Source organism: Pelodiscus sinensis, chromosome 5 (assembly GCF_052426305.1).
Source record: "Pelodiscus sinensis isolate ZL-2025 chromosome 5, ASM5242630v1, whole genome shotgun sequence".
Lineage (NCBI taxonomy): Eukaryota > Metazoa > Chordata > Testudines > Trionychidae > Pelodiscus > Pelodiscus sinensis.
In genome coordinates, this window is record NC_143056.1 from 14,650,752 (window position 1) to 14,666,131 (window position 15,380).

Genomic DNA, 15,380 nt, shown 5'->3' on the forward strand with positions numbered 1-15,380 from the left:
CTGGTAGGTTGGTAAAGCCCAGGATAGAACAAAGACTCAATAGAGGTCAAGTGAATTAGAGCAACTGGATTTTCACATTCATTCCATACAGGGTTTTTTTACACCAACAGCTTACAAGTTGTCTTTATGTTCGTTCTCCTTTCGGGGAAAAGGCCATATTTATATTCTAACAACTTATGGATCATGAAAAAAAAATCTATGCTGGAAATCCAACACTATTTTAAAGGGGCTCTTTAATTTGTCCCCCTCAAAAACTGCGAGAGCAGAAAGGCAATTTTGAGCAAACTGAGCAGTGCAGGTAAGGATCTAGTTCAATTTTCTCATGGTATTGTTCAGCTCTTGTAAAATACATCCTTGACATTGAAGAGGCAGTCTCCCAGAAGGATAATTTGTCAGTATATTAACATATCTGGGCAGCAAGTCAATTGAGCCAAATGCTTGCAGTATCTCAGACTACATGTTCTCTGCTTGAGGACATCAGATTCTATTATGAGCATGAACACAATTCAAAACCACATCTCATGAAATTAAAAGGGTTGTGGCCAGGGTATTAAATCATGTCACAATGAGACCAGGACACATTTTCTCATCTCACAGCTTGTCTGGCCTTCAGAACTCTCCTAATTGAAAAACTGTTTACAAAGAAACGCCATTTCATTTGCAAAGATTTGGAAGCATTAAATTGAAAAATTATATTCAAAATCCATTTAGGCTTTTCTTGTTTTAAAAAGTTCAGGGAATGATCCAAAGCCTATTGATGTCAACAGAAGATTCCTACAGACTTCAAGAATCACAGAAGGTAAGAGAGACAATAGAATTATCAAATGGTACTTATTGTCAAAGAGCCAAACATATACGGGGAGTGGAGGAGGAGGCGGCGGCAAGTTTAATAGTCCCTGTACTGAAGAGGCAGGTCTCTGGTAACTGCACAGAGATTTGTGTTTACAACAGTTTATTTAAAATTGCGTTTATTTAAAAAATACAATGGCTAGATCTGAGGAAAATCCTGCCACTATTCTCACTTGGAAATTATTGTGACCGCTTCCTTTTGCTGATATTCAGAATCAGGCCAATTGTTGCTCCTGCACAATTTTGTTCTTGACCCTTCTCATTGGTGGAAATTCTGTGTGTGATATGCAGACTTGGTTGGTTGACAAACTATTTCTGATAACGGAAAGAGAGGATGAGTGCATGCCAATTCCTTGAGATCTAGCAGCAATTTTAGTTCTGCTGACCACAAGGAATCAGGAATAGTTGTGAAGACTTAACTGGGGATAGGAGTATCTGAGCGGCACAGTTCCTTTCTTCTGGAGAGAGCCCAGCAAGTAGCAATTGGGCACTTGCTCTTCTAATCCCTGGGCCCTTGTGATTACTTTTACAAGTTTCAGATCTACATCTAGGGTTGAACTGAACAGTCCAGTATTTGAGCTTTCTGTTTGGGGAAAAAAATTGAGAAAAATATAAATGTCCGGTATTTTCTAAATAAGGTGTAATGTAGATTGTGATGTAATGTCACATGTGTCTGGTATTTTTGTTGAAACCATCTGGCAACCCTACTAGCATCCTTTCTATTAAATAGGCATGTGAAGCCTTTAGGGAATATAGTAGGAATGGCTGTAATTCAGAGGGTAGCAGTTTTTCTTTTGTACATAGCAAGGAGGGCATTTCCAATTAAAGTCCTCGATTCAACTCATTTACTTGCCATTGGTTAAACAAAGCCCACATTTGTTGATCTGGGTATACCGCAAAAGTTTATTTTCCTCAGACTTTCTTGAAATGGCACATTCAACAAGGAGAATTAGTTTAAGCGGGTTGAGTCAGCGAGTTTTTATCTTGTTCAATTACAGGCTGGACTAAGATTAATGTGGTCTGACAGTATTATTTAAGGTTGCCTGACACTTCCGATTAGAAGACTCTCATATCAGTTGCTTAAAAGGTTGCCAAACTTTAATCCAAGATTGGGAAATAATTTTTGTAGAGGGGGCACTTCACCAATGTTGATCGTGATCACTGGCTGGTCCTGGAAGAGCCAGGGCCTCAACTGGAAAGGGCGTAGCATCAACCAGAAGGGATGGTTCCCTCTAGGCATCACATGCGAGGGGAGGAGACTTCACACACTCCCCCTATGGGGTGGGGGAGCAAGGCAGGTCTCTTCCACCCACCGTCAGGGGCACACAGCACCCAGAGGAAATTGGCGGTTTCCTCTGGTGCTGCATGCCCATGGTTGCGGGAGGAGCACGCGAGGTCTCTCCCCCCCCACCGCCCTCCCCAGCCAGGGCACACGACATCCAGAAGGAATCGCCAGCCGTTTTGAACAGCTGGTGGTTCCGTCTGGTGCTGCACACCCCTGGTGTGGAGAGGAGACTTCATGTGCTCTCCAGCCCCAGTGTCTCTATTGGCCTGAGGGCGGAGGCAGGGCAGGGCAGGGTGGGCCACAGGCTAGATTAATGTGAATCCAGCCTGTGGGCCATATCTCACCCACCTTTGCTTTCATCAATTAGGCCGAAATTTTCCATTGTGGAAACCCAATTCAGTCTTTTCTGAGAAAGAGGTGAGGAGAAAATACATTGTTTTGCCCATGGTAAAAAATTCTTGCAACCAAAAGTTCTAGAATCATAGAACACTAGAACAGGAAAGGACCTCAAGGGATCATCAAGTCCAGTCCCCTGCCCTCACGGCAAAACCAAGCACCATCTAGAACAGTGCTTCTCAAAGTGGTCCACAAAACCACTTTAAGAAAACTGCTAACTGGGCAAACTGGAGCCAATGGAAGCCACGAAGCTCCGAGGCTGCAGTGCCGGTAAATAAACACACCGAGGAGAAGATTGGAACTCATGCCTCATGCACTACACAATCAGCTCCTGCAACAAATGAAGCCAAATCTCCTACAGAAACACAATCCTGATTCATCACCAGAACAGGCTCATCCGGTGCCAAAATGAATTAGGGTTCTGCGACAGTATGTAATCATGAAATTAAAAACTGTATTCTAATGCATATACACAAGGCAACCTTAGTCTTGGCATTTCCAACTTCTGAATGCTTGACTTTGAAGCTTAATATTGTTCCTCTAGCATAATTTGTGTGTGTGTGTGTGTGTGTGTGTGGTGTGTATCACACGTGCACACACAGTCATGCATAGGAAGCACCTATGACGGCTTTCCCAAACACTGAGCGTTAGACAAATTCTGCCTCCATTCACTTCACCAAGTGCAGGTTTTAGCCAAAGTTGAGAACAGTGAAAAATCCATTTTTAGAGTCTTAAGGATAGCAGTATTTTTATAAATTGATAGAAAAAAACATAATACCCTGCCATTATATTTTTATTGGCAGCCATGAAATGTCAATAAAAGACTTTTTAAACTATTATGTAAATTTGTTTTATTTTCAAATGTCTTCAGCTTAGTTCGGCTATCAGTTATGCAAGTTTTGTCTAAATGGGGCACAACTTCTTCTGAAAAGAAAATATTTTACAGAATAAGAGAACTGCATCTCTGTAGAAGACTTCTAACTGAATCAATTAGTTACATGAAAACTTAGCATAACCTTTCTGACATTTGGAAATCTCTTTCAAGCATAACATTGTAAAATCTGGGCGGAGCCTTCTTTTAGCTAACAGTCCTGACAGCATGTTGGATCCTCATATGCACTGAATTAGTAAATTGCTCTATAACTTTCTAATATTTTACAAGATGATTTTTTCTTTCAGGTGCATTTCAATTTTTAAGTTTGATTTAGTTTGACCTTGTTATTTATTAAACTCCAGGCATATATAAAAAAACCAACATACAAATTAAGAACAATATCTCGCCCTTGAAATCCCCCAAATACATAAATCTGGGTCTCCAAAAAAAATTGAGCAAAAACCCCTGCCCCAGAAAAAAAAAAAAAAAAAAAGAATAGAAACGCTTAGCAGTAGATCCTGAAGTCAATAAATTCAGGCCCTGAAACTCCTGGGGAAGCAAGTACCAGAGTTCAGAAGTTATCCATAAAGAGATTCCAATTAAACAAGGATGCTGCTAAGGCAAATACCTCAAAGGTTCTTATTTCTCCCCATCACATACCGAAGGACCTTGTCTTTTGAGAGACCCATAACCTCAGTCACAGAATGCCTTACATTACACCCAGAAATGTCTTAGAAAACCATCTCAGAAGGGTGGCTGTGTTAGTCTGTAACTTTAAAAACAATGAGTCAAACAGATGAGCCCATTTGAGGAAGTGGGTTTTGCCCATGGAAGCTCATCATTCTATATATATTTTTGTTAGTCTCTAACGTGCCACAGGACTACGTATTGTCAGAAAACAATGAAATGCAATCCACTGATCAGTGTGTTGCTCAGCCCTATCAGTATCTGATCTATCGAGGATACAAGTAGAACTCAATGACACTACAGAGCATGGCCCTTTACTTCCACACACAACACATCTTCAGTGCCAAGATAACTTAGGTGATTGGCAGCTGGGTTAGCCTGGTTCAGCTGTGAACAGCCATGCTTCAAGGCCATCCCCAAATTAGTGCATACTCACTAGGGCTGCACTTATCGGTTCATCCCCCCAGAGGGTTTCCGGAGACCCATCCCATGGTTCTTTCTGCTGAACCACTCACAGGGATTCTTTCCCAGTGGATTGTGGGAGAACCTTTCTGCCCTTCAGGGCACCCAGGAGAAGTGTGGGAAGGCACTGGAGAATTATCGGCACGCATGTGGTTCGGCATGTGTCCTCACTGCCAAGGGGGTGGGTTACCAGCCTAACTGAAAGCAACACCCCATCTCTCACCTACTGCCTCATACAGGCCAGCTAGTCCAGACTGAAAGTACCACTAGAGTCAAGAGGTGGTTTTGTGTGTGGACATAAAGGGGTTTAGAAGCAACACCTCAGTGTGAGCCTGGGCTAAGTCTGCAGTGCAGTGAAGACAACCACAGAGACTCGTGGTTTTAGCTGTGGGAGTCCCTGATTCGATCCATGATATTGGTAAAGATGGCTTCCATCAGAGACATGCAAATAAAATATACTCCCTGCACATTATGAACTACTAAGGCTTCCAGCCTATTGAAATCGAAGCTGGAGGACAAGACAAAAATGAACATCTTGATCAAGATCAAAGCTTGTTTCCTCCCGCACTGCCTCTAACTTCTTGATTTAGTCCACATGAACATATGCAAAGATAAAGTTAAAGATGACCTTCCTCTCTAGCTCCCGCCAAACCATCGATCTTTCGGGAGTAATAAAGCGATCCTTCCTCTGGCACGGAGAGCCTGCTTCACAGCCCCTTTGAAGGATCAAAAATAATAATGCAACAGGCACTCAGGACTCAACGTACATGAGTTTGATTTAGAGGTTGTCTAGATCTACTGCAATATGTTACAACACTAAATCTTGTCACAGCGGGTAATAAGGAAGCATAAGAACATCTCCAGAATGTGCATAGCTGTGCAGTGCAAAACAAGCACTGCATCAAGACATATGAAATTTTCAAGCAAATTACTAAAAAAAACAACAACCCCTTCTGTGTTGAGCTACTTAAATAAAGCTTATTCTTAAAATCCCTGGTTAACATCTTAATGGGTCTTTTCTGAAGTTAATGTCAAAATAAATCTTCAAACATATCATGCATACTCACAGGCCATTTCTAAGTAATCAATTAAAATATTAAAGCCTCATGGATACCAATCTAAATGCTAGTGCAAGAAAAAAAAAAGGCAACTTTTTTTTTTTTTTTTTTTTTTAAGAACTTGATTTAGGTCTGGACTCATTCCTCAAGTCTCCATATCGGCAGAAAGCATAACCTCTGCACAGCCTACTGAGACCTTAAACCCAGATACACAGAGTCCCATTTACACCACTGATGTCAATGGGATTGAGACACTGACTTCAATCAGTTAAGGATTGAGTCTTTCCTCCCCTCACAGAGAGGAGTGGATGGGGAGGGGCAAGAAATGGAGGAAGCTGTGTCGTTAGCCCTCCCACTAGGAATGATGTAATTTGCCAACTACCATATCCCTCCTTCCCAATTAAAGAGAAAGCAGTGAAGCAGTAGGAAGAGGGTTTCTCAGGATAGGTCTACACCAGTGGTCCCCAACATGGTGCCCGCGGGCACCATGGCACTAGCATTTGTGTGTGCCCGCCAAGTGCTCGGAGCTGGCCTGGCCCCAGGCACGTGGCGCATGCATGGTGCTGGTGCCGGAGCCGGCCCCGGGCGCACGGCGTGCAGTAAGCGCCGACCCCGGGAGCACCGCAAATTGGCCTTTCCGCCCCCGGGCGCGCGGCGCATGGGGGGGGGGGTCCTGTCCCCGGGTGCGCAAGTGTCCCCGCCCTCTGGCGCCTGGCAGGCGAACGGCCACGCCTCCTGGTGCCTGGCAGCCTCAAATGGTTGGGGATCACTGGTCTACGCTATAAACCTAGGTTGACCTATAGTAGGTCAACTTAATGTGCATGTGTACACCACACTCCCTGGGTCGGTGGTGCGTGTCCTCACCAAGAGCACTTCCACCAACTTAAGAGGGGCAGTTTGGGGAGCTCAGAGACTGGTCTCCGCCCCACTGGCAGCTCCCTGCCAAGAACCTGGCTGCACGGGCTGCCCACCCCTAAACTTCTTGCCTCCTGCACTCAGCTCACCATTGGGAGAAGCCACCGAAGGCCTCTCATCCTGGGGGCCGGGGACCAGCTGACCCAATTTCTTAGGCCCCCTCCTCCCTGCCCATCCCCTACCAAGAGCCAGGCAGTCTTGTCAATTTCATAAGGAATGAACAAGGCTTCCCCAGCTCCGAGCCCGAACTTCCAACTGCGGGTGAGGAAATCCCTCCAAACGTCTCACCCCAGCTTCCTTCTTGGAGCCGGGTCCAGCCACCCAGCTTTCCAAGGGAGCAGGAGTTTCCTTGTCAATTTCACAACTCCTGGCCTTAGGTATTTAACAAAAGTAAGGCTCACATCAAGTTACAATATCATCTCCCTTTGAAAACAAGGGATCTTTTTTTACTATGATATTAGCCATTCATTTGTTTGTTTGTTTTTCTGTGCCATCTTTGGGCTCATTATGTGTATGAGAATGTTACACTCCAAACACTGTAAAGTGGTCTATTGCCTCCACCTCATTCTTCATGAATTAATTTGAATATTACAGATTTGTGCCTCTGCAGTCAGTGTTATTTAGGTTTATATCAGAAAAGATTCCTTGACTTGCCTTGTTTTCTTCCTAAACCTTCTCTGCCTTTTGCCACAGACAGAAGAAGGCAGGCCTCTATGCTTCCCTTGAAAGCCTTCCACATGGAATTAGCCCCAATTAGACTCTGTGTTAGTGCGTGTCTCACTAAAGATACAAATTAAAATGACTTCTATCCAACATCTGTTTCCCAGTAATATATATATATAGTACATAAAAAGAAAAATCTAGATGAAAAGCATAATTAAAATTCAATATCCTATAGTTTAAATAATTGGCTAGAAAACTTGAATAGAATCTGACACGGCAAACAAATACCCTGAAACAAATCACTCCTGGTGTAATTCTAACAAGTTCAATGGGTTTGCATTCGGAATGTGTTTGATCCATTATGACTGTGGGGAATGCCTAGGCAAGACTAAATTTACTCTTTGCCAGGCTAAGCAAGTCATTTTATTTATTACATTGTATATTTCTCTGCATAGCACAGGGGGAGTATGTTATTCTTCATATTTAATGACTTTCAGACTGCACGGAAATGAGAAATTGCCCAGGCTTATTCTGATCATTTCTGTCATTGTGTTGCTCAGAGTTTTCATCATGGCTTAACACTCAGCTTCAATAGTGATTCAGTTCTGGATGACATTTCTGTCAGCCACTTGGAGAGAAACAAAAGTAGCTAATATCAGACTATCATTTAATACCAGTGCTACTTTTCATTAAGTATGTTAATTCATCTTGCTAGCACATTGAAATCAGATCTCATAAACCTTTCATTGAAGTTCTTTAAGAAAGGTAATACTTTTGCTAAGTTATTATAAATGGTATTACTGCTGAACTAATTCAATTAGCTTTCAATTTATAATAAGTGCTATTTTGGCTAGTAAAATGAATGCATGGAAGTTTCTGCTACCACTATAGCAGATCAAAAATAGTAATAGAATTATGTTAAAGTTTCTATGTCTCAGCTGATATGTACAAATTCATAGACTGATGCATTTCATCTAGTCTGTCCTCTATAGATTTGGCCAAAGAATTTCATCAAGACTATAGCATATCTTCCAGAAAAGCATCCAGTTTTCATGTGAAGACTTCAAAAGATGTAGAATCCACCACATCTCTTGGCAATCTGTTCCAATGACCAATCACCCTGCCTGTTAAAAATATGTGCCTTACAGTAGAAAATCAGAATTAGAAATAGCTTGGGAACGGAGGTTGTTCATAATTTTGAAATGTTTGTAACTAAACAAAAGCTTATGGCTGTTATTTCAACAATGTGGAACTGAACATTGACTCAATGCAACTTTGAAACTTTACCATGACGAAGAAAAATGCTGCTTTTATAACCCACACACTTAGGCCATTTCTACACAGCAGCGTTATTTCAGAATAACTGACGTTATTCCAACGTAACAAAGCGCGTGTCTACACAGAAAGCCATTATTTCAAAGTAATGGCAAGCTGGAAGACTTCTTACTCTGACTCCTGTAACCCTCATTTCACAAGGAGTAAGGGAAGTCAAAGGAAGAGAGTTCTTCCTTCGACTTCCTTAGACAGCACCAAAACTCGAATTAAGCTATTTCAACTTCAACTATGCATTAACGTACTTGAAGCTGTGTGGCTTATTCGACTTTTGTCCTGCTTACATACCACTACTGGGTGCGGTTCACTGTCCCATGTAGCGGCACTTAGACCACTTTCAGAGAGAAAGAATGAGTTTGCTCTACTGTCCCAGATGTGAGCCAACCAGCTTTTAACTCAAGCTGTAGTGGCTCGTATACGAAGCTCTAGAGGTCCCAGGTTCAGTTCCGCCTCTTGGAGTTACACTTTCACTTTATTCTTTTAATAGTTTTTGTTTAACACAATACTGTACTGTTTTTGCTATTGAGGGAAAGGTTCTGCTGCTGCCTGACTGCATTCTTCTGGCTCCAGATGAGGTCTGCAATTGACCGATTAGTTCCTAATCTGCTGTTCTAACTCTGAGGTTCCTCTGTATTGCCAATTTGAATATGTCTGATTTTAACTTCCAGCCTTGGGTTCTTAAAGATTCATGTTAGGTGCAAAGCAATGTGCTTAAAACTAATTTAAAAACCAAGGCTGCTGCATAGTTCTACTACTCCACAAATCCACCTCCATGTCAAGACTTCCTATGTCCCTCTTTACAGAACCAGATGTGGTATATCACTGCTGTTACTCTGGCAGAGTTGGGCAAACACTACTATTTTTTGTTTGATTACAAACAAGAAACCTCAGTAATTTACGTAACAATTCACAGCAGTATTAAGAACACCACTTTTTTAGTAAAACTTTGAAAAATATGCCTGAAGGACTCACCCCACTTTACAATGGTGGGGAAACAATTTGAACTAGTATGGTCTACCTTCCAAATAATTATTTTTTGAATGAAAGACTACTGCATGAGTTCTTATACTGCACTCCTCACCATAGTATCTAAGCGCCTATATCCAAGACTTCAGTCCTATGTCCAGATTTACTAAAGTGGTGATTATAACATGGGTAACTCACATTGACAGTCCATGGGTCTTTGTTCTCCTCTAGTACCTGGACTAGGTATAACAGTTATTCCTTCAAGCTGATTGCCCTGGTGGAAGCATATGTTCAGAGTTTTAAATCCAGAGATTCAATTCCCACAGACAGTGCAACTAGGGAAACTGTTTCACCTGATGGCAAACTCAAACAATAGTTGTAGTTAAGACAAGCCCTAAGTGCTGTGCAGCTCTGTAATTAGCAAACTTGCAGTACCTATCTTAGGCTAAGTGATTCTTGGGGGAAAAAAACGGAGAGTCAGCACACATTTGTGATACAAGACATCTCTGCTTCTGACCAAACCATGGAAGTAGCGGATGACTTCACCTATTTAAGCAGTAAGCTATCAAACAGCTGCAGCCAACCAGATATTCTAAGGAGCATTGGTTTAAGCACCTTCCCCCAAAAAGGCCTTCAAAAGGTCTGAAGCCCAAAGAAGAAGTTATGGCAAACGTGAGGATTTACCCAATTTGCGCATTTCAAATCCTTAAATATGGATCTGAACGGCTGTTGCTTTAGCAATACATTAGGAGACTGGAGGTATTTCATATGACTGCTAGGTAGAAGATGGTTTGACGTTATCAGGATCTAGGGAGGTATTCTTGTTGCCCTTTTGACTCATGTCAAAGACAAAGTCCCCACACACAAAGTGCTGAAAAATCAGATCTGAGTTCAGGAGCAGACACACTGCTCAATCACAGCTGCACCAGATCAGTAATAACCCTGTGGCACACTTAGGGTACATCTACACCACGCGCTTATTTCAGAATAAGCTATTCGGGAAGATATATTCCAAAATAGCTTATTTCAAAATAGAGAGTCCACACTGCAGGGAAGCCTCCAAATTAGTCCTAGGCAGGTTCCCCTAATGTGGATGCGCTATATTGATTTAGAGCCCCCGGGAGGCACTGGGGAGGAATTACTTAGAATGGCCGTGGTGAGGAGATATTTCAAAATAGCAACAGTGGAGCATCCACACTGCAGCTATTTCAAAATAGATATTTCGGAAGAAGAGTTATTCCTCATGGAATGAGGTTTACAGAAGTCGGACTAAACAGCCCATTATTTCGACATTATTTCAAAATTACGGTGCAGTATGGACACACCCTTAGATATCAGGAATAAAGCCTTACAGTGTGATCACCCAGTGCTGTAGACTTCCCCTGCCTAAGCATATTACTGTTGCTGCTGCTGTCCCAGACCTTACATATTTATAAATATCCATGCAGTCAACAGGAGCTTGAAATGGGTAAAAACTTTGGATTCAAGCTTTAAGCCTTTTTTTTTATACAAAGGTTAGTCCCAAATCTTCAAACTTTTAGACACCTTCCTTTTTATTTTAACAGTTAACGAGGTGGTCTGATTTTCAGAGCTGTGAACCCATCTCTTCAGACCTGGGTTATGGTGCTTATGCTTATGTTTCCAAGTCTGAACAATTTAGCCTTTTGTTTTGAATTGACTAGCACTAGCAGTGCAGCTAATATTTTCCAATTAATGAGGACATCTGGGATTGTTTCGATTTCTAGGCCTCTGTTATCACACTCATTTTGGCAAGTGATCTACCAAAGAATTATTCAATTTCTTTCTTCAAGTATTTTTCTTTTTGCTAACCTATTTTACCATGTTTTCCTATCCCCCTAATACTACTTAAAAACCATAATTCTCCATCTACCGTGACAATTTAGATTGCTTTCACTGCGTGGTTCTCCCTCTCTCTCATTATTCTACCTTTCTTCCTATCTGTCAGATTATCCAAATCCTCTTAAATGCATCATAAGATGCCTCTAACTTTTTACCACATAAACCTACACCACTTCATCTGCATGAAATTGTCCTAATCCTCCCTTCCTAGATCTTAGTGTTACAATTATTTTCCTCCACATTTTGCTGCTGTGACTACCTCCACAGAGCAATAAAAGGGCATAGATTTACAGTCATATACACCTACAGATGAATTCTAAAAAGTGATCAGCACTGGCTTAACTGTTCCCAGTGAAATCAATAGTAAAATGACCCATCTGGCCAACGTTCCCTGCTTTTGAGGATGCCACCCCAGTGTTCTCTTTCCATGCACTTTCACATTTCAGGTTTTTTGGTATATCCTTCCTATTTCTTTCCAAGCAGCAGTAATCTACTATATATGTGAGATTGTCTGTTTGTTCAAGAACTCCTGCTAAATGGTAAGAAGTAGGACCACCAAATTCAGTAGACAGCTTCCTCTTTATAACTAAAAGCAACATAAAGGTTTGGTTGTACCCGCATAAAACCAAACAGAAACAAGACAGGATCACCAAAGCAACTACGAGCCTCAAAACTGACATAGCTGAGTGAATGTTGAAAGAGACTGAAGCAAGATGAGTAGAAAAACAGGGTGAACCTGGAATAGGATTGCTTCTCAATAAACTTTACAGAAAAGAGAGAAAATGGAGAAATGTGGAGTAATGCTCTGTTTTAGCACAGCTAAATCAATGCTAAAGTTTTGAAAACTAGAAGAAAATGTTATTTGAAATCTAATTCACTACAGCCCTTTTTGTTAAAACATAGTGAATAAGAATTTATAGGGATGCAAAAATGACATACACTCAATGGAATTCCTGAATTACGGACCTGGGCAACGCCAGGTAAATCTTCTAGTATTACATATAAGGGTAGAGAATGTATATCTAAAAGTGAACTGTGGGGACCTTAGTATTCTACATTTTGTTTTCTCTGGGCTAAGATGCATGTGCATTGTGCGCGCAGGACTAGAGGCACCAGAAATCCATACTTCTAAACCTCCCACCCTTTCCTTCTACCCCCATTGATGCTGCACTGTAGGGCCTTACAGAGAGGAAAAGCTACAACATGGTTTGTCTCCTCCTTTCCTACCACTCTACCACCCATCTTCATCCTCACAGAAATGGCCAGATGCATCTGATGAGCAATGTGGGGAGAACAAGAGGTTGGACACGTGATCTGTAGGGATCCAAAAATAAGAGGAAAAGGCGGCAAGGAGTTTCCTCTCTTCTTACTGTGGGACTTGAGCAGAATGAAGGCTCAAGTGGCAAGTTGAAGAGCTTTTATATGACTACGTAGTTTTGCCTGCACTTGGGATTAATCCCGCCTTTGGGTCATCCTTCATTGTCAAGCCATGTCCCCAAAATGATGCCAAGAGAGAAAGAGAAATTTCTTGTACCCTTTTACAAATATTGCAAGTGTGTAATTAGCCATGACATACTAGAAAAATGGTTAGCACACAATGAAACTGCATATAGTTTATGTGCAGTAATGCAGGTCCTACTTGTTTTCAACTTTCAGACACTCAAACCTGAAAACATGTAATGTTTTTGTAAAATCAGGTTCTTATTAAAATAGAATGGATTATTTCGGACTATGTTATAAGCTAGGATACATTAACAACCTTGTTAGGAGCAGCTTCTCCCATGGACTGTCTACATAACTTGATTCTAGATTGGCAGCCCTTATGCGAACTTAAAGGTTTAAACTGCAAGGTTTATCACTTGTCGCGTTTGCTATAAATAAAATGGAACAATGTCAAATGATTATAGTAAGCAAAGAGGCAGGGGTGGCATTTAAAAAGAGCTTCGCAAAATCTGTACCAAAAAACCTGCATTAAGAAATAGAGGTATGGATTTTTTAACGTGAGGCTACATAACTGCAGTGATAAGAATTCATGAGGAATAAAAAAATCACTTGTTCAAACAATAAAAAATGAACAAAGGGTTTTTCATCTGTTTAACATCCTAAGGATATGGGGCCCCAAAGGGAAATTAAAATGAGTTCTGATACCATTACGGGTGCAATTTAATAATGATTTTTGTCTACAATGATTCATGCATGCATTATTAATTGCAGTTATTGCTTGTTTCTCCATTATCTTAGCCTGCAAGCTTGATTTTTTAAAATGTTATTAAGGGCTAAAAGTTAAGAAGCTTTAATTCAGTGGCCTTTAAGATTTGCACTTTTTTCTTGTGCAATCTCTAAAATTTCAAGATATGGCTCTAATTAAGCCTTTTATCAAGCAAATAATATGGACACTAGAAGGGTTCATCTCTAAAAACATAAATTTAAAAAGAATTTGCAAGGAGGAAAGAAAAAGCAGCAGGGTGTAAACAGCAATTATGGCCAGGATCTTCAAAAACACTCAAAGGCAGCATTTTGTGCTCTCATTGGGTATGTCTACACTACAGGATAAAGTTGAATTAAGATACACAACTTCAGCTACGTTAATTGCATAGCTGAAGTCAAAGTACTTTAGCTCAACTTCTGGCGCTATCTTCACTGCAGGAAGTCGAAAGGAAAACACTCTCCCTTCGACTTCCCTTACTCCTCGTGGAAGCAGGACTTCCAGTATTGACCGGAGTGCCCGTCTCAGTTCGAATTAGCATGTCTTCACTAAACCTGCTAATTCGAACCTTGGAAGATCAAAAGCGGCAGCTTCGATCTTCTCTGTAGTGTGGACATACCCATTGAAATCACTGGGAGCTTAGCCATTGGCTTTAGTGGAAGAAGACTTAGGTCAACAGTGAACAATTTTTAAAATCGTGCCCTGAAACTTTATAAATCAAGTGCACCTCTGATATTCTCTTTGGGTATGTCTAGACTACCTGGCTCCATCGACGGAGCTATGTAGATGAGTTTATTAGACATAGGAAAATGAAGCGGTGATTTAAATAATCCCCGCTTCATTTACATAAAAATGGCCGCCGCGCTGTGCTGATCAGCTGTTTGGTGGCACAACGGGCTAGTCTGGACGTGCCGCAGTCGACAAGGGAAGCCTCTCTCAACCGCTCCAGTATGCCTCGTGAAGGCTTCCCTTGTCAACCGCAGCACGTCCAGACTGCCCCACTGTGCCACCAAAACAGCGGATCGGCACAGCGCGGCGGCCATTTTTATGTAAATGAAGCGGGGAGTATTTAAATCACCGCTTCATTTTCCTATGTCTAGTAAACTCATCTACATGGCTCCGTCGATGGAGCCATGTAGTCTAGACATACCCCTTTATTGCTTAGCAAGACACTCTCTCTTCCCAGATAAGATAAAACTGTTCATCGAAAAGCTCCACAACCAAAATCCATCCTCCAACTATTGCACAGAGTAATATTATTCACTATAGTGAGAATAAATGCGGCCCTACATGAATTCACAATTAGAAATAACCTAGAGCAGTCAATTTTATGCTGACTGAAATTGCTTACCTCATCTACATTCTCAAAGGCATTGATGATGTCATAAGGTAAACAGGACAGAAGGTCTATCACAAACCAAGTTTTCAGGTAGTTCATCCTTATGAGTTTGGGATCAGATATAACCTCTCCACCAGGGCCAACAAAGGTCGTATGAAAGTTTAAAACAATGTCAACCAGAAAAATAACGTCCACCACACTGTCCAGCACCAACCAGGCTATGTTGTTCTGTTTTGTTTTGAAGGAGACATTGTAGGGAACCATAATTGCTGTGTAGAAGGTTAGAATTAAGATGACCCAGTCCCAGGTGGTCTTAAAAGCACAATAGTGTAAAATAATGTGCGGAGGAGTCTTTGGGGCTTCTTGTTTATACTGAGGAAGAATATCTGAGCCGAGTTGGAGAACCTAGAAAAGAAAGAAACACAGATGTTGTGGCTTTCAGTTAACAATTCTAATGGGCACTTTATGAATTTGTGTAATATACAGAA

The 15,380-nt window shown here is 41.4% G+C and overlaps 1 protein-coding gene across 1 annotated transcript in view; it reads right to left on the reverse strand.

Annotated features, from left to right (window-relative positions):
• The window catches only part of KCNH5 (potassium voltage-gated channel subfamily H member 5), a 228,276-nt gene that overhangs the window by 151,193 nt on the left and 61,703 nt on the right, over positions 1 to 15,380 (reverse strand). Inside the window, exon 6 of the mRNA XM_075926373.2 lies at positions 14,905 to 15,297. Coding sequence (XP_075782488.2) covers positions 14,905 to 15,297 — 393 coding nt within the window. The remainder of the gene's footprint in view (positions 1 to 14,904; positions 15,298 to 15,380) is intronic.